Source organism: Schistocerca nitens, chromosome 2 (genome assembly GCF_023898315.1).
Source record: "Schistocerca nitens isolate TAMUIC-IGC-003100 chromosome 2, iqSchNite1.1, whole genome shotgun sequence".
NCBI classification, from domain to species: Eukaryota; Metazoa; Arthropoda; class Insecta; order Orthoptera; family Acrididae; genus Schistocerca; species Schistocerca nitens.
Genome location: NC_064615.1, coordinates 563,154,556 through 563,174,541, shown reverse-complemented (window position 1 = coordinate 563,174,541; position 19,986 = coordinate 563,154,556). Strand labels below are relative to the sequence as shown.

Here is a 19,986-nt window from a genome sequence, read left to right as displayed (position 1 = left end):
TCCATAGCATCCATCAGTAAACAGCCTCTTCTCATCCAGCGTTCAAGTCAGTTGTGTTTCCTCTTCCTGATTATCTTTTTAATTTTTCTCTCTTTCCCTTCTCTTCTGAACACATCCTCATTACTCACTTTATCCGTTTTACCCTTTCTATCTTCTTGCAAATCCGCATCTCAAATGCTTCTATTCTTCTTTCTTACTCTTTCTTCAGTGTCTATGTCTCAACTCCGTATAGTGTTATTCTCCATATGAAGCACTTTGTCAGTCCCTCCTTCAGGTCCCTGTCCATGCACCCACATAGAAGCCTCCTCTTCTTATTAAATGCCTTTTTGGCAATTTCCATACGTGTTTTCACCCCTTTATCACATCTCATGTCGCCCGTAATAATGCTTCCCAGACATTTAAAAGCACTAACTTGTTCTATATCTTCCTGTCCTAACTTTATAGTTGTTTTTACTTTTCTTGCACTTATCACCATACGTGTCACCCTTTTCTCATTAATTTTCTTTCAGAATTCCTCACAGGTGTTATCAATTATTTTGAGATTCGAGTCATACTTCTTTCCCTCTTCTGCAAATAACACGATATTATCCGCAAATGGAATACATGCTATCCTCCTACCACCAACCCGCACTCCCCTATTTGTTTCAAGTCTTTTTGAATAATATGCTCCAAATATACGTTAAAGTACTGGGAGAGACAGCAGCCTTGCCTTACTTCCCTTTCTATTGTGCTTTCCTCTGCCCTCTTATTCCCAATCTGAACTCGTATTTTCTGCTGCAGGTATAGGTTTTTTTATCAGCCTTCTATTCCTCGAATTGACGCCATTCTTTCGTAGAATGTCCATTAATTTATTCCAATGTAATCTATCAAAGGCTTTCTCCAAGGCAGTGAAACCAGCATCAACTTCTCTTCCTCCTTCAATGTATCCCTCTCTTATAATTCTCAGCAGTTCAGTTGCATCTCTCATACCTTTTTGTATCGTCATATCTTGCGCCTACAAAAAGTTACGAAATCGACCTTCACGGAAACTATTACATTATCCTCTTCAAACTCATAATATATTGTTCTTATAAAAATTTGAACAATTCGAGCTACAATTTACAGTAAGTTAATTATTACGAATTTTTTGAATGTGTTGTTGCGAAATCTCTAGCTGCACGCATATTCAGGCAGCTCGTACACTTGACCGGCTGAGGAGAACTGTCGGGGGCGGGAGGGGGGGGGGAAATCCCACTCTCAGTGCTCCATGCTATCTTCCACCTGCTGTAAGCAAACAAATTCACTCGATTACCTGCTGTGCGAGCATAGGTCATGTATGAGGAGCGGTTTTGTTACATTATCTACGGACTTTAATGAATGTGGGCAATACTCTTGCTCCTTGGATATCATATTCACCCGTTAATAATAACTGCCTTATTACCTTTGTGAATGGAATCTTCCAGCAAAATATAGCAATTTGCAGAAGGATACAGGTGCTGACGACTGGCTGTACCGGACGAACAAGAGTTGCCAATTGGCACTGCTCGAAGTTTTCGGATATTGACCAAACAGGTTATCTGTCGGAAGTTTGTGACGTCAGTATTAAACGACCCGCCATTCAATGGATGTGGGAAGGACTGCTCACACAGTGGCGAGTGGATCCATCAACGCGCAACTTACAGCTCTAGGAACGAGATCGACAATGTGGCTACTACCAAATAGTATAGTCTGACCAGGCAGTGTGTAGATCCTGCCTAGCGAAGACTTTGCATAATTAACAAGATTTTGGAATCGTAACGGGTGATGAGTGACTGTACTGAAGTTCAACTTGCCCCGAGCGTGTTTGTGACAGACGTTATGTTCGGCAGAGCCGTGCCGGGACGTGAGGTGCAGCGAGGGGGGCGCGGTGTGCCGGGTGTCGGTGTCCGGGCCGCGGCGGCAGGCGCAGTGCTCGTGCGCCGGCGGCTGCCGGGGGCCGCCCCAGCCCGTCTGCGGCTCCGACGGCCGCTCGCACGCCAGCGACTGCCACCTGCGGCTCGCCGCCTGCCGCCAGGGGCTCACACTCACCATTCTCTACAGGGGCGGCTGCCACACCGGTAAGTCCTGACACAGCGAGAGTTCACACACCAGTAAGGATCCCTGCTAACAATATCACTCTACAAGGATAGCTGCTGCACCAGTAAAGCACACCGCAAACAACACCATTCTACAACGGTAGGTGTCTAACTGGTAAAGCTCCACGCAAACAACATCACACTAGAAGTGTAGCTGCCACGCCAGCAAAACTCCCCACACAAAACAAAACCAGTCTAGAAGGATAGCTGCCACATGTGTAAGGCATCGCACAAACAGTAACAATCTATAGTGCTAGCTGCCACACCTTTATGAACCCCCACAAATATCACCACTCCACAAGGGAGCTGCCACACCAGTAAGGCTCCCCACAAGCAACATCATTCTACAAGGATAGCTGCCACACTGGTACAGGGTCCCCACAAATAACATCTGTCTATAAGAATAGATGCCACATTGGCAAGACTCCCCTCAAATAATATCACTCGACTAGCTGCCACACCAATAACCACAAAAAAAAAAAAACACACGACAGGAGTAGCCATTACACTACTAACGCTCCCCACAAACAACCCTCTATAATCCAGAATGAGATTTTCACTCTGCAGCGGAGTGTGCGCTGATATGAAACTTCATGGCAGATTAAAACTTTGTGCCCGACCGAGACTCGAACTCGGGACCTTTGCCTTTCGCGGGCAAGTGCTCAACCATCTTTTTTATTTTTATATTTTTTTATATTTAAAGGGCCTCCCTTCTCCCCTCCACAGCCCTTCCAAACGCTTACCTTGTTTTGCCTTCTTCGGCTAGCTTCTATGCTTTTGTCGTTTTTATTATTATTAGTATTATTAAGCGTCCATCCTTCTACCAACTTTTTTTTAATTTTTTATTTTATGTACTTTTTTATGTTTTCATGCCAAATCCTCATGTTTCTTACTTTTTTGCGAGTGCTCGGCCACTTTTTTTTTGTCGGCTTCCTAATTTTTTTCATTAACCTGGATGCCTAAATTACCTTTGCTAACATAAACGAGAATAAATATTTCTTCTTAATATTATTGAAAGGAAATCAATCTTCCTCTTGCTAATACCATCTGAGCTACCGAAGCACGACTCACGCCCGGATCTCACAGCTTTACTTCTGCCAGTATCTCGTCTCCTACCAGGAGTGCTAGTTCTGCAAGGTTCGCAGGAGAGCTTCTGTAAAGTTTGGAAGCTAGGAGACGAGATACTGGCAGAAGTAAAGGTGTGAGGACCGGGCGTGAGTCGTGCTTCGGTAGCTCAGATTGTAGAGCACTTGCCCGCGAAAGGCAAAGGTCCCGAGTTCGAGTCTCGGTCGGGCACACAGTTTTAATCTGCCAGGAAGTTTCAACCCTCTATAATGATAGCCACCAGGCCAGTAACACTTCCCACAAGCAGAAAGACCACTCTGCAAAGATAACTGCTGCACTGGTAAGATTTCTCACTAACGACAACACTACCATGGGTAGTTGCCACACTGGTACGGCTCCCCAGAAGCAACTGAAGAACTCTATAACAGAGGTTGCACCTTCAGTAAAGCTCCTCACAAACTTCACTCTACAGTGAAAGCTGACACATTAGTACTGCTAACCACAAACATCAACACCACTTTACAAAGACAGCTGCTACACTGGCAAGTCATCCCACAAGCAACAACGCTACAAATGTAGCTGCCACACCGACAAGGCTCCTCACAAGCAGCAGCACTCTACAAGAGTAGCTGCCACTAGTATATGTCTCCGCTAACTGCTGCACCATTCGACAAGTGTAACTGCCACACCGATACGTCTCTGCACCACCACCCTATAAGGGTAGCTGGTACATCAGCAAGGTTCCCCCCAAACAACATCATTCTACGAGGGTAACTGTCACAATGGTAAGGCTACCCACGAACACCACTCTACAAATGTAGCTGGCATTCTGATAAAGCTCTTCACAAACAATATTACTCTCTAGGGGTAGTTGGGACACCAGTAACTCTCGCCAAACAGAGCCCCATTCTACAAGAATAGCTGCCACACTGGTAAGGATCGCCACAAACAACAACACTCTGTAAGAGTAGCTGGTAAGGCCACCAACTAACAGCAACACCACTCTACAAGGGTAGCTGCTACATCGGTAAGTCTTCTCGTAAACAGCAACAAGGATAGCTGCCGTACTGCTAACGCACTCCACAAAGAGCAGCGCTCTACAAGGTATGTCTCTCCACTAACAGCAACACCATTCTACAAGTGTAACTGCCACACTGATAAAGCTCCCCAGACGCAATACCGAACTACAAATGTAGCTGTCTTACCAGAAAGTCGTCCCATAAATAGAAACACTCAACAAGGGTAGCTGCAACACCGGATAGGCTTCCAAGAAGCAACTACACCACTCAGCACTAAAGGGTACTCACAGGTAAGTCCCCCAGAAACAACTATACCACTGTGCAATAGACGGGAAGCTAGAATAACAAATACAATATTCATCTTTAACCAATCAGCCCAGTGGCCCTTGGTGACTCACAGATAGCTTGGCCGCTGAGAAATTCGTAATTGGGTCTGTAGGTAGAACTCATTTCATTAGGTTGGCGACTATAAATAAAAAATCGGCTTATAAATGGTATGCATGTACGTAACTCGCCTCAATGCATTACTTGCTAATAAACCGTGTAATTGAAAGTTTCATTACCATTCTACGCTCCAGTTGCCTTGCATAAGTCTTGAACACCTGTAGCATGTCACGAAGTAAAATGTAACGTGTTTGATGACTGACGTTCTTAAAATTGTCTGCCGAGTTATTGATGTAAAGATGTCTTTTAAGAGGAATGATGTGGCCTGTAAGGCTACTGGAGACCTCTTAAAGGTATCTTTTACCGGCACAACGCTTGTTTAAGAATGCAGTGGAACTATCCACAAAGAAGGCAGGAATGTCTTAATTTTGAACGCCAGCACTACCGCTACAGCGCGATTTCACCTCCTTGACCAGTCAGAATGCGGCAAGAGAGCAGAATTCGAATTTTGGCGACAATTTGGCAAATGTAGTTACACATGTCTGGTTTATTGTTTACGAAAGGTTTCAGTAAAGACTTTAACAAGCTCAATAGTCTATTTTTCTATTTGGAAGAGTAGTTCAAAGAAAGCAAACAGTTATATGCAACAAACAATACTTACTTCATGATCTCATTAGTTAAAGACTTTAGGAACATTGGCCGTACAGAAACATGCGCTTCCTCTTTCACGTACGAATACTTATCAAAAGTAATGTCTGAATATCACAAACGGAGTATGAAAAACGTGAAGTGTTATTCACGAGTAATTGAAATTCTTCAGTTACACAATTTGTATTCCACAGAACAATTACAAAATTGAATCACCTTCAACGTAGCTATCATTGGCTCTAATGAATTTGTCCCAGTCTTCTAACAACTGAAAGAAGTAGTTCTTTATGTTATCAGAGTTGTGCTGCATAATACCTCCTGTGATTTTTGTTTCACCTCTTTTGTGTCCAGGAAAGGTGACGTGTCAGTACTGGGAACAGGAGTAATTGCCATGGTATCATCCGGTGAACAGGATGGCTGCGAAACATTAATCATTTTGTTTTCAGCTAAAGCTGGCCGACACTCACTGATATGTGACTGGAAACGTTGTCGTGATGGAGGGCACAATGTTTCGATAGCCACAGTGCAGGACGTTTCCTTCTGCTGTACCTCACGCAAACGCTTTAATACTTGAAGTACATAATACTGGTTAACAGAGGGGCCTGGAGGAGCAAATTAAAGGTGATCTCCCTTTCATGTCGGAAAAAAACCATTTCACAGTAGTTATTAGATGTGTTTTCTTCGTAGTGGGCGATGCAACACAAACCTGAACGCTTTCTGCAAGCACGACTGTGGAAGCAGCGCGGCAGTTTCGGCACCTCATTACCTTACAAGAAAACAGAAACTGGTGTCACCATTTTATTGTTTGATGCTTTAATGTTTATAACTGCAAAATCTCTGAACACATGGAGTAGAGTTTACGAAAATAAATACTATTACTGCGACGTGGTGGGGCTTTCATAAGAGATGATGGTTGGTCGACTGGACCAAACAATGTGCAGTAGAGGCACCCAATAAGAGAACTCGTCCCCCGCCCACAGGAAAGAAATTCTCGTTTGTGTTCGCCTTCGTACATACGTCAGATACTACGTATATCAATAAAGGAAATGGACGATGGACAGAATCTTGTAGCACCCTCCACTTTGCATTACTGTTTTTTCTTTTCATAAGTATTTTTGACTGGTTTGATATCACCCGCCACTATTTTATGTTCTCGACACTTTCTTCGTCTCAAAGTAGCACAAACACTGTGATCTTCAATTATTTATTCTATATGGGTTAACTTCAATATTCCCCTACGGTTTTTAGCAGCGTAGGCTACATGTATCACTAAGAAAGTTATTTCCTGGTGCATAACACATGCCGTATTATCCTGTCCCTTCTTCTAGTTCGTGTTTTCCACACATTATTTTTCATCCTGCTTCAACGGGGGATCTCACGATTTATTGTAGGATCAGTCAGCTTAATTTTCACATCAGAAACGTTTGTATTCACTTCTTTCCCAGTGTACCGATAATCCACATTGCACTTCACCACAGTGCTGGTCTCAGGATGCACAATCTCCGAGATAATTCTACAAAATTAAGTCTTCTTTTTGAGAGAAGTGTTCCTTGTACCTATAGTGTCCTTCTTACGTCCTACTTACTTCATCCGCCATGTTCCATTTCCCTTAGAGGTTAAATAACTGCGTGGTCGTCAGTTCCTTCTTAATCTCATTTCTGCTACCCCTAAGTACTTTCGTCTTTGTATGTTTTACTCTCAGTCTGTTTGCTGTACCGACTATACAGTTAATTCAACTCAATAGATCCTGTAATTCTTTTGTATCATTGATTCCACTTCGAAACGTTTATTTTAGTTCCTCCATTGCCTTCTTAGATGTACAGGTAGAGGGAATGAGTCGATGCCTTACGCCCATTGTAATCTCATCATTTTTGTCTTGGTCTTCGATTGTAATAGTTCCCTTTATTATTGTACATTTTAAATAATTTGGATTCATATCTGTTAGTCGACCGTGACTCTTTCCAAAATATAAGAAGGATTTCAAATACCGCTACCAGTCACAAAATTTGTTGAAAACTAAATTATTTATTTAGCGACATGTTTCTAGGTGATACCTCATCATCAGGCTCTATTTGCATTGAAAAAAACATGTTTATATAGATATTAAAACTTCTTTATATGACTGCTGTGATCATCCCGTGGAGAGAATGGTTCAAATGGCTCTGAGCACTATGGGACTCAACTGCTGAGGTCATTAGTCCCCTAGAACTTAGAACTAGTTAAACCTAACTAACCTAAGGACATCACAAACATCCATGCCCGAGGCAGGATTCGAACCTGCGACCGTAGCGGTCTCGCGGTTCCAGACTGCAGCGCCTTTAACCGCACGGCCACTTCGGCCGGCATCCCGTGGAGAGAGAGAAGGATAACCTAGTAAGAGGCGATGCCACTTTGTGTATTGGTCTCCTGTTCTCACGATAATTTATTATGAAACAATAATTCACTTGTTGTGCCATGCCACTTTGTGACTGGTAACGGTATTTGAAATCCTTTTCATATCTTCTACATGTTACCCATATTTTCTTATGGAAAAGTTTTACTTTTCTGACGATTTGTAAGATTTCGATTTTTTGTTATTGGGAAGTCCAGCTTACATTGGCAAACGTAACTTTTGCCTTTACCGATTGCTCAGCCAAACAGATATACATCTAAGAAATCTTCAGATTTGTTCTTCATTCTTGTATATACACTATCTGATGAAAAGAACGAGGGCACCTACTGGTGGGCATTGATATGGGGTGTGTTCACACTTCGTAGTTATAACAGTGTGGACTCTGCTGGGACACTTTTACTGAGGTGCCTGAATGTCTGTAGAGGAATGCTAGCTCAATCTTTCTTAAGAGCCGAAAAAAGAGAAGACGTTGATGCTTAACGCTGGGGTCTGGAGCAAAGTGGACGTTCTAACTCACCCCAAAGATGGTCCATTGTGTACAGGTCGGGACTCCAGACAGGCCAGTCCATTCCAGGAATGTTATTGTCCATACACCATTTCCTCGAATGGTTCAAAGGGCTCTAAACACTATGGGACTTAACATCTGAGGTCATCAGTCCCCTATACTTAGAACTACTTAAACCTAACTAACCTAAGGACATCACACACATCCATACCCGAAGCAGGATTCGAACCTGCGACCATAGCAACAGCGCGGTTCCGGACTGAAGCGTGTAGAACCACTCGGCCACAACGGCCGGCACCATTTCCTCACAGATACGACTTTATGAGAGGGTGCGTTGTCATGCTGATACAGATAATAACTGTCTCTGAACTGTTCAAACTGTTCGCATAATTTATGCAGGTCACAATACTATAAAATCATTTCATATCCTTCCACATTTAGAGTTTTAAAATTGCTGCAAGGAGACCACATTGTAACCAGAAATACACCGCCACGCTGTAGCGGCAGTACCTTCGTACTGCACTGTTGGGACTTCACGTGATAGCAGGTAACGTTCTCCAGACATTCGAAAAACCCGAACTCTTCTGTCGGATTGGCACAGGTCGTAGTGTTATTCACCAGTCCAAATCACTCGTTTACAGTCATTTGTCCAATGGTGTTGCTGTTTTAACCACATCAAGCTTCACTTAGTGTTGGCTACTGAAATTTGTGACTTCTGAGCAGCTACTCGATCATTGCGCCACATTCTTTTTAACTCCCTAGGCACACTGTGCTAGCTAGAGTCCTTCTGCTGATTTCATCCATCTTCTGCAGTGATTGATGGTGCCTGTCCGTCAGTACATGAGGTCCACCTGTTCATGGTTCATGTGTGGTTGTGCCTTCGTGTTTCCAGTTCACAATCACATCATAAACAGTCGACTTGGGTAGCTTTAAGATGGTTGAAATGTCCCTGATGGATTTGTTACTCAAATGAAATTTTGAAATTTTCCAAGGATGATCAGGCCAAACTTGCAGTTGTTATCTGTGCTGCTTTGTCAGTAGCAAGAAGCTATATTTGCTCACAGACACTAGTTAAACAAGCTCAACAGTTGAACGATATGTTGAAAGAAAATTAGGACGCCTTAGAAGTCACTGAGCTTGTCTGAACGATCGAATCTGCTGTTACTGCCCTTTTTTTTCTTTATTTTTATTTTGCTTCCCAAAATGAGGCGCGCTGACAGCGGCACAGTACGCTGCTCTTCACCTAAGAGAGTTACAGAAAAACATAGTCAAATGAGAAAAGAACACATAACATAGAATGGCATAAATTGGTGAATAAACAAGAACAAAAGTAGATGAGTATAAATGGCTGATTTAAACACAACATAGACGAGAGACACATACACATGCAGAGAATGAGCACTGTGAGTTGACACTTAAACAAAGAAACACCACAGTGGGAACACAAATGAATGATGCCGGTGACACTGTTGGTGCTGGTGGAACGTTGCACTGTACACGGCACTGGAGAAACACTGACACCACAACGAAAATGTTAAAAATCACTGCACTGGAGGGGACCTACCACCAGGTGAAGGATAGGAGGAAGGGGGGGGGGGGAAGAAAAGGGGGAGAGAGGCGGTAGGGGGAAACCAGGAGGGGGGAGGAGGGGGTGGTGGAGGGGAGAAGGAAGGAGCTGGAAGCCTGGAGGGGGTAAAAAGGAGAAAGAAGGTGGTTGGCAGGGGAAAAGGAGGAAGAAGGGAAGGTGGAGGGAGAGAGGAGCCCTGAGAAGAAGAGGTATTAGAGATGGTAGGAGGGGTAGATGGAAGGCATGAGGACATCATCCGGGAGGGGGAGTTGGCAGAAGCCACCTTAGGTGAGCGTATGGAGCGTGTGGAGATGGAGACTACATCTACATCTACATACATACTCCGTAATCAACCATACAGTGTGTGGCGGAGGGTACCTTGTATGACAACTAACATCTTCTCTCCCTGTTCCACTCCCAAACAGAACGAAGGAAAAATGACTGCCTATATTCCTCTGTACAAGCCCTAATCTCTCTTATCTTTGTGGTCTTTCTGCAAAATATAAGTTGGCAGCAGTAAAATTGTACTGCAATCAGCCTCAAATGCTGGTTCTCTAAATTTCCTCAGTAGCGATTCACGAAAAGAACGCCTCCTTTCCTCTAGAGACCCTCACTCGAGTTCCCAAAGCATTTCCATAACACTCGCGTGATGATCAAACCTACCAGTAACAAATCTACCAGCCCACCTCTGAATTGCCAGGTGGGACACTGCGGTGCAGGCGCGGCAGTGGGCTAGGGTGGGAGAGGATGGGGGAAACCAAAGGATTGGGGGAGATCCAGTTTGCTGGGGACGTATAGGATCCACATTCGTTCAAGGAACTGGAGGAGATGGGGGAAGGGAATCAGATCACAAAGGATCCCACGGGGGATGGGAGACGGATGCGACAAGCGAGGTGGAGTGCATGGCGCTCAAGGATTTGGAGGGATTTGTAGTAGGTAGGGGGGGGGGGGTGGAGCGAAGATCCAAGTGTGGTGGGCATAACACAGGATGGGGCGGATGAGGGACTTATAGGTATGTAGGACAGTTGAAGGGTCTAATCCTCATGTTCGACCAGAGTGGAGTTTGAGGAGCCGGAGACGGTTACGTGCCTCGGCTTGGACTGTGAGGAGATGGGGGGTGTTACTGCCTTTCTACTGACCTTCTTTTATACTGGCGGGTCGAGCTATCGTGACGCCTAGTGGTCAACTCCGCACGAAATAGGGGTATCCTTGCGACCAGATAATGTGTTATTGTGGTGAGCAACTTGGACCGCTCTGGGCAGAGCTGAGAGTGACTTTGGCGAGTGCAGCGGTGTGTGTGCGCAGGCGTGAACCCGTGCTTGGCGGCCGCGTGCCCGGCGGCGGGCCCCGGCGCCGGCGGCTGGCCGCGCTGCCTGGTGTCGCCGTCGTCCGGCGAGGCGCGCTGCCTCTGCCCGCCCGCCTGCCCCGCCGCCGCGGTGCCCGTCTGCGGCTCGGACGGCCGCTCCTACCAGACGCTGTGCCACCTGCGCAGGGACGCCTGCCTGCGCCGCGACCCCGACCTGCACGTGCTGCACGCCGGCGCGCCCTGCGGTCAGTATACCGTCTACTCGCGTCCTCGTTAAGCTGCTCAAAAATCACACAGCGGAGGCTTTCACGGCCGTTGTTTGCTTTGTCGGCGAATTTTGTTCGTCTGCATTCTATTGTCGTACGAGGCGTATTTCTGTGCCTAAACTCCAGCCTCTTAATGCTGGAAACAACACAGAGTTCCAAATACTCTGTTACTTGAATTAGATATTCACTCTGCAGCGGAGTGTGCGCTGATATGAAACTTCCTGCCAGATTAAAACTGTGTGCCGGGCCGAGACTCGAACTCGGGAGCTTTGCCTTTCGCGGGCTAAGCTGTGTCCCCGCAATATCATTTCTTGCAGGAGTGCTAGTTCTGCAAGGTTCGCAGGAGAGCTTCTGTGAAGTTTGCAAGGTAGGAGACGAGATACTGGCAGAAGTAGAGCTGTGAGGACGGGGCGTGAGTCGTGCTTGGGTAGCTCAGTTGGTACAGCACTTGCCCGCGAAAGGCAAAGGTCCCGAGTTCGAGTATCGGCCCGGCACACAGTTTTAATCTGCCAGGAAGTTTCACTCTGTTACTTGATTATCGAACTCAAACGAGCTCAGCATCCTGAACTCTTTATACGTATTCGCGCAGCAGTCGAATTGCGATGTCATCAGACCACTGCCTTTCGGCTGCCGTCACAGAGGTGCCGACAATGATCGCTAGAAAATGGTTCAAATGGCTCTGAGCACTATGGGACTTTTACAGCTGTGGTCATCAGTCCCCTAGAACTTAAAACTACTTAAACCTAACTAACCTATGGACATCACACACATCCATGCCCGAGGTAGGATTCGAACCTGCGACCGTAGCTGTCGCGCGGTTCCAGACTGTAGCGCCTAGAACCTCTCGGCCACCCTGGCCGATGATCGCTAGAAGTTACACGATAACTGAAATCTATTCTAGCCTCCTTCTGCGGCATGTATACCACGACGCGTCTGTGCTTTTCGTGACGACTGTGCACTGTGACTTTTGCTACTAAAACACCACCGAATGCGTGTGAATGACCTACATCTGTCTCCAAAAGGACATGAAGAGTATTATACGCTCTTTTCTCAGTTAAGGAAATAACCAGATAAATTTTGCTAATATGTGTATGAGATGAAAAGAGGAGCTCTGTATTACATACTCGACATGATTCATGGTGACATTGAAAACCAAAATTATAAACACTATGCACAGCTTGAAATAAATTCAGCGAAAAACACACATCTCAGTTAACTTGCAATGACAAAATTCAACTCTTATGTCAAAGACAAAAATGGAAATGCAGATTCATGCACCATATTAGCAAACAATCTCATGTAACGGTCACCACTCAACTGGTATAAAAAACCAATAACCAATAATAATAATATTATTAATAATTAAAGGTAGACAGCTAATCTCAAATAACACAGTCAACAAAAAACAACTTCACTACAAAAGCTTTAAGCATCAAAATTAACATACTCACCCTTTCTCACTCGAACACATCTTTTTTTTTTTTTTTTTTGAGATTGTAATCGAGGCCTAAAATTTCCGATACAGGTTTTACCTACGTTTCAGATGCATAATGTAATAGAAGGTATCATTCAATGGTTCAAATGGCTCTGAGCACTATGGGACTCAACTGCTGAGGTCATTAGTCCCCTTGAACTTAGAACTAGTTAAACCTAACTAACCTAAGGACATCACACACATCCATGCCCGAGGCAGGATTCGAACCTGCGACCGTAGCGGTCTCGCGGTTCCAGACTGCAGCGCCAGAACCGCGCGGCCACTTCGGCCGGCCTATCATTCAGTTACTTATTACTAAATTTTGAAGTTGTTCGAAACCTACAGTTCCCAACAAAGTAGCCATTTCTGACCACAGACAATACTTATTATTTTTCTCTTTCTCAGCGTGCCATAAACTCTTTCTTCCTTGTGCTAAAATTAAACAAGTCTCACAACCCACGTTTTGAGTATGGTAATGTCCCCCGGTTCGACCGAAGAAAACAGATCTAAATTACGCTGACCGTCGTCTGAAGTCTGTGCTTTCAGACGTTGAGATAGGTTGCAACGAGACGGCGCAACTACTGGCGCACTGATTTGAAAAGATTGACAGTCCTCGGCCGTTGTCGGTCATCAGCGGAATGCCCCAATGTCGGTGCAACTCTCGCTGCAACCTTAGTTAGCAGTCTGATGACGCAACGACCCGACCATTGCGTGGATACGTATCGACCGCTTCGCTTGCTGAACTTGTTTAAATCTCTAGAGTGCTATCTGATGATGTCTGCAGCATTAGGAGGAGAAACATTACGTATAGGGATATGCGTTCAATCACGACCCATAAAACAAAAATCACCAACGACGCACCAAAATTATTTTCCACCCCCTGCATACTTCCGAACGTGTAAGGGCTTACGTTCAAGAGGAGAAGGGACTGAAAGAGTAGGTTTCATTAAACAGAAAAAACTTTAAAATGAAATAAAAATAAAACAGTAACCAAAATGAAAGTAGTCGGTTCGAAAGTACATTCCTTGTAGAGATAGGGTGACAACAACTGTTACTAACACTCAAAATTGTGTTGTTGCACCTTGTTCATTATAACATACTTATATACTTCTTGACGTTCTCTCCACAACATGGCTTAGTTTCGTTCACAATCGGAGAAACAACGCGCTCCAATGAACAGCACTGAGAAGGTACATTTAGTTTTACCTCGATCACACGGGTGGCTGTACATAGTGACTTCCTGTGGTTAAGATAGTAACGAAGTTTCTAATTAAAGAGTGCCTTTCAGAATTTATTATGCCCTATTTTAGTACAATCACATACTTATTAGAGGGGTCAATTGGTTATACTGCATGATTGTGCTCACTAGTGGACAAACGTTAAACATTACTGTAAATGATAATTACAATTCCCTTCAGATGGAATTGTGTAACATGCGTACAATAGGTGAATCCGTAGATGCAAACAGTGTCGTAATTCATACATGGGAAACTGTGCAGCAGGCGTACAATGTTTTAGTGATGTCTGGACGAGGGTGCCGAATATAATCTATCTGGTGAGCTGAGAGTGTAACGAACTAAGACATGATTTAGGCTCTGTTTTCCATAGTAGAATAATCAGATGCCCCCTTTCAGGTCACAGACAGATGACTGGTCCACTAGGACTGGTAGCCATGAATAAGACCTAAATAATAAAACGAAATTACTTCGCATCAAGGTTGTTGACACGGTTTCCACAGAATAAAGCGGTCTTTAGCGTAGGAATCTTACTTTTTCTCACATACGTTCATTAAACTTTTTTCCTCGTCGTCTCGTGTGACGCGAGTTTGACGTCATTGTTCATAATGACGGTGTACTACAAAATACGGGCATTTTGGGCAGTAAAAAACTGACAATGGCCGAACTAGAGAGGGTGGAAATTGCAGAGTGCAGCTGCAAGATAAGTGTTTCTGAAAGTGAGAAATTCTTAACGTGGAATTTATTTTAAGTTTTAGAAAAACTTCTCCGAAGGTATTTGTCTGAAATGTGAAATGAAATATTTGTCTGAAATGTGAAGTGAAACGTGGATGATTAAGAGTCAGCCCAGAAGAGAATAGAAACCTCTGAAATGAGTGATACAGAATAATGCTGAAGATTCGATGGGTGAATCAAATAGCTAATGAAGAGCTACTGAATCAAATTGGGAGAAAACGAAACCTTTGGCACAAAATGACAGATATTGAAATAAGTGGCCACGGAATACAGAATCACCTGAAATCGCTCAAGAGAAGAAAGGTGACTTGACATGACTAGATACCAATACGGTTCCACATAGAGTTTGCGGGATTTGCTCCTTTTCTAGCAGCAATGCACTATAGGTCGCTGGAGAAGCGAAACTTTCCTCGTGCTGGAAAAAAGCACGTTATTCAGATTTTCAAAAAAGGTTGTCGAAAAGACATAATAAAATATAGGCCTGAATCGTTGACGAAGATTTGTTACAGGATTTTGGAACATATTTTATGCTTGCGTGTTATGACATTTCGTGAGATCTAAAATATCTTCTGTAGGAATCAACATGGATTCTGTCGAAACAACGAACGTGTGAAACACACCTCGATCTGTCTATTCACGTGACCCAGAAAGCATTAGATACCAGTTGACGTGTTCGTTGACTACCAGAAGGCATTTGATACAGTTCAGCAGTACCACCTAATGAACAAAATACGAGCGTACCAAATATCAGACCAGCTATGTGATTGGATTGAAGAGTTCTAACGAACAGAACAAAGACGTGAAAGTAACTACGGGTGTACCGCTAGAGACCGTTACAAAATCATTACTTTTCACAAGGTATACAAGTGACCTTGTTGATAAAGTGGGAACTTCCACTAGGCTTGGCCGGCCGCTGTGGCCGAGCGGTTCTAGGGGCTTCAGTCTGGACCCACACTGCTGCTACGGTCGCAGGTTCGAATCCTGCCTCGGGCATGGATGTGTGTGATGTCCTTAGGTTAGTTAGGTTTAAGTAGTTCGAAGTCTAGGGGACTGATGACCTTAGATGTTAAGTCCCATAGTGCTTAGAGCCATTTTTGAATCACTAGGCTTCTCGCGGATGGTGTTGTAGATAGAGAAATAGCAACGTTATAAGACTGTACCGGAATGAAGGAAGATCGGCAGACTATCGACAGTTGACCCTCGACAGTAACAAATGTAACGTATTGCGCCTAAAAAGTCACAAATAACGATTATTCCATGCTTACATGATTGTAGAATAAATACTGGACGCAGGCGCATCCATAAAATATCTGGGAGTATGCGTAGGGAACGATTTAAAGTGGAACACATGAAACTTATTGCAGGTAAAGCAGATACGAGACTAAGACCTATCAGAAGAATCCTCAGAAGGTTTGATATCCACAAACATTTTAGCGTACAAAACCATCGTTCGATCGATACTTGGATAGTACTCTTCAGTCTGGGATCCTATCCAGACAGGGTTGATAGAGGAAATAGAGAATATCCAAAGAAGAGCAGCCTGTTTAATTACAGCTTCATTTAGTAAGTGCGAAAGCGTACCGGAAATGCCGAGTCAAGTCCAGTTGCAGACGCTGCCTTATAGGCAGTGTGGTTTACTGTCAAATTTCCGAGAGCATAGTTTCTAGATGGGTCATCTAATACACTGCTTACTACTATCATGAACGTAAAGCTAGAGAAATTAAAGCTCACACGGAGACATACCGACTGTCATTCGTGTCACGGACCATTCGCGAACAGATCGGGAAAGGTGGGTTCAAAATGGTTTAAATGGCTCTAAGCACTGTGGGACTTAACATCTGAGGTCATGAGTCCCCTAGACTTAGAACTACTTGAACCTAACTAACCTAAGTACATCACACACATTCATGCCCGAGGCAGGATTCGAACCTGCGACCGTAGCAGCAGCGAGTTTCCGGACTGAAGCGCCTGGAACCCCTCGGAAACAGCGGCTGGCGGGAAAGGGGGGAAATGACAGTGGTACACGAAATAGCGTTCACCACAAACCATACGGTGGCTTTTAGAGTGCAGATGTAGACGTAGACGCAAGACTCGACCACATAAAGTGATTTGTTGATAGGACACACGTAGAGGCATCAAGAACTGTCGAGGGAGACCAAGGTAAGAGTGTTCGAGCAGGTTCAAATCAATGTAGGTTGCGGCGGTTAGTTATACAGAGAAGAGGTTTGCACACAATGGACTAGAGCGAAGAGCTGAAGTCCACAACAGCAAAAGTGTAAGTGTGTGCTGCCGACAGGTGCGGCAGAGAAGTGCGCGTGCTCCGGCGGCGAGGTGTGCGTGTTGCGCGCCGGCCGCTCCGTGTGCGAGTGCCCCGAGTGCCCGGCCAGCCGCGGGGACGCAGACGTCGACGACGCAGAGGGCGGCCGGAGGGAGGAGGTGTGCGGCAGCGACGGCCGCCGCTACGCCAGCGCCTGCCTACTGAGGCGCGCCGCCTGCCTCGCCGGCAACACGCTCACCCAGGCCGCTCCAGAAGTCTGCCACTCTGGTGAGTAGCACCAGCTTCCACTACCAGCGGAACTGCGCTCTAATTCTGTTGTCAAGCATTCACAAGGAATGTTAATACATTTGCAAGTAACTACTAAAGAAGAAAGAACTGCATGGGAGATTCATGTGAAGGAGAATTCTCTTATCTGCCAACTCATAAAAAATATTTGTGGAACAAAAATCCTCTTTAGTTACCAATAGTTTATTCCAGGACCGGTTACGAAGCCTAAAGCTTCATCTTCAGGTCCTACCAGATAACTACGGTCTCATAAATGTGTGGCGTTCGGGCAAGTCAACCGTACGTATGGAGGCGCAGGACCAGCAACCATTTCTGTGTCGTGTTGTCCAGGCGGGCTCTGTGGTTGCTGGTCCTACGCTCCCATGTGTTCTGTTGACGTGTGTGTCATCCCCAACGTCTGAGTGGCCGCCACACATTTATGAGACCGTAATTATCTGTAGGCACCTGAAGATGGAAACCAGTCGTGGAATAAATTCAGAAATTATTGGCAACTGAAAAGGATTTTTATTCTATAAATACGTTCCTTAGTTGCGCATATTCACTTGATCAACTATTTCGTCCGTTAAAAAATAAACGAATAAGAAATCAATAAATAAATAATCGTAAAAGCTTGCGACCCTAAGTAAAATCAGCCAGTGGAATAAAGTGGTTTGTTTGTCCACATTCTCAATTATGTCTTCCTGAAACTGAATCGACGAAATTAACAGACAACTGGTATGGTGCACAAGGGTTGCGCCGTTTTGTTTTGGCTCTTCTAACGAAGTGCTACAATACTGTGGCATGGGGATTCGAAGCGGGCAGGAATACACAGGGATGTATCTGCAAACAAACAAAAAATAACGACGTAAATTTATTTTACCGAAATGATCATTACGAATTTCCTGGCAAATAAGAACTGCGGGCCGAACCGGAGCTCTTTCCTAGAATCTTTGGCTTTCGCAGGAAAGTGCTCTATCGATATCTTCCACGAACAATACACGGAAAACAAGTAACCAGTATTGATCAAATTCAGTTTCATTTTCTAAGCGCTCTCGGGACTGCGGTATCAGTACACGTAACACGGAAAGCAGCTCCTCTTTCCAGTAACGAAGAATTTCAATAGGATTTAGTTCTGACAGGAACTGGTAACGCAAAGAGGGGCGAAGCGCCTTCCAGCTGTCTGAATGGCACGGCTAGCGAATAACAGCCGCTCACATAACGGTGAGTTTAGTTGCTTGCACTCCTGACGCTTGCGGCTGAAGTCTGAAAGTAAAGTTGTACGTCCTCTCTGTGGTCTGCGCTTGCTTAGCACTGTGCTTATGGTAGCCACCATTGACCAGTCTACTTTTCCTGAAAACTGCAGATGTGTCTCTGAGCGCTACTTAGTTCTTCAGTACCGAGCAAAGTGCCGCAGTGGTTAGCATATTGGACTCGCACTCGGGAGGACGACGGTTCAAATCCCTGTCCAGCCACCCAGATTTAGGTTTTCCGTGATTTCCCTAAATCACTCCAGGCAAATGCCAGGATGGTTCATTTCAAAAAAGGACGGCGCGTTTCCTACCCTGTCCTTTCATAATCAGAGGTTCCGCTCCGTTTCTATGGCCACGCTTTCGACTGGACGTTCCTCCTTCTTCCTTATTTCTTCCCTCACAATAAACTTATGTCTCCGTACTTACAGACAGTATTTTGTGTCACAGTGACACTCTTTCCGTTACTTATATTGCTGTTATTAAGTTGCCCAAAAGAGTGACCAGTTCATTATTTTGGGAACAGCAATTCATCCCCCCCCACCCATGCCCCCCTTCTGCATTCTCGACGCCTCCCAATAATGTTCACTGGTAACTTTTCAGTAGATACATCCAGTAAAAGTTAGAGGTCCATGCAGATGCTTTCATTTATCCTGTAGATTATTAACTCAAGACAAAATATGTTTTTGCAACAATACTAAGAAAATTCTGGACACGTTATCATGAGTTTTTATAGTTCGTTGTATGTTTGGGAGAAACATTAAATTATGAATTCATATTCAGAAGATGATTTTCCAGTGTTTTATACAACTTCAATACACATCTGCCCCTGGCAGCCAAAAAGCCAATCTTCGAGTAGTCGACATGGGACTAAATTATTGGCGAAATGTGTTGAAGCTGATTTATGAGTAACTAATACGAAATACATTTATTGTCATCGTTTGTCAAAGCTGTAGCTGATAAATGAATAATGAATTGAAGAAACACTAAAATATCTTTTCCCGATAATAATGTGCTAAAATTACGTTTGTTTTTGTTTTTCTTTTTCAAGCTGGCGACTCAGGCCTCCGGCCGACAGAGAACGCTGAACAACTGAGGCACTGCGAATGTGACGGCAGAGGTGAGTTAAGGCTGAGACAGGGCACGTAAGGAGCGCTGAGGTGGCTAAGTTGACGATGGAAGTAGGTAAAACTGTAGTTTGCAGCAGTAATAAAATAGTGATACGCATACAGAATACAGGTCTCTTAAACATTTAGAAAAATTAATGCCAATTGAAGTAAGAAAATTGAACGACATGACATTTACTTCCGGAGAACATACAGTATCTGATCAAAAGTTTCCGGACACCTATTAGTTGAGGTTAATATGGGGTGAGTCCGCCCTTCGTCTTTATGATGGCCTGAAGTGTGCTGGGAACTCTTTCAGTGGCGTGGCTCAGTGATTGTGGAGGAATGGATGACCATTATTCAAGAGCTAAAACCAGAGAAGGTAGCGATGTTAGACGTTGG

General features: G+C 44.5%; 1 protein-coding gene and 1 long non-coding RNA gene across 2 annotated transcripts in view; both read left to right on the top strand.

The window, feature by feature from the left end:
* The window catches only part of LOC126234492 (uncharacterized), an 88,227-nt gene extending 86,304 nt beyond the window's left edge, over nucleotides 1–1,923 (top strand). The window contains exon 4 of the long non-coding RNA XR_007544738.1: nucleotides 1,848–1,923. This is a non-coding gene — a long non-coding RNA (uncharacterized LOC126234492). The remainder of the gene's footprint in view (nucleotides 1–1,847) is intronic.
* A 7,176-nt stretch (nucleotides 1,924–9,099) lies between these two features.
* LOC126235157 (agrin-like) overlaps nucleotides 9,100–19,986 on the top strand; it is a 72,641-nt gene continuing 61,754 nt past the window's right edge. Inside the window, exons 1-4 of the mRNA XM_049943890.1 lie at nucleotides 9,100–9,139; nucleotides 10,979–11,224; nucleotides 16,986–17,234; nucleotides 19,530–19,598. Coding sequence (XP_049799847.1) covers nucleotides 9,100–9,139; nucleotides 10,979–11,224; nucleotides 16,986–17,234; nucleotides 19,530–19,598 — 604 coding nt within the window. The remainder of the gene's footprint in view (nucleotides 9,140–10,978; nucleotides 11,225–16,985; nucleotides 17,235–19,529; nucleotides 19,599–19,986) is intronic.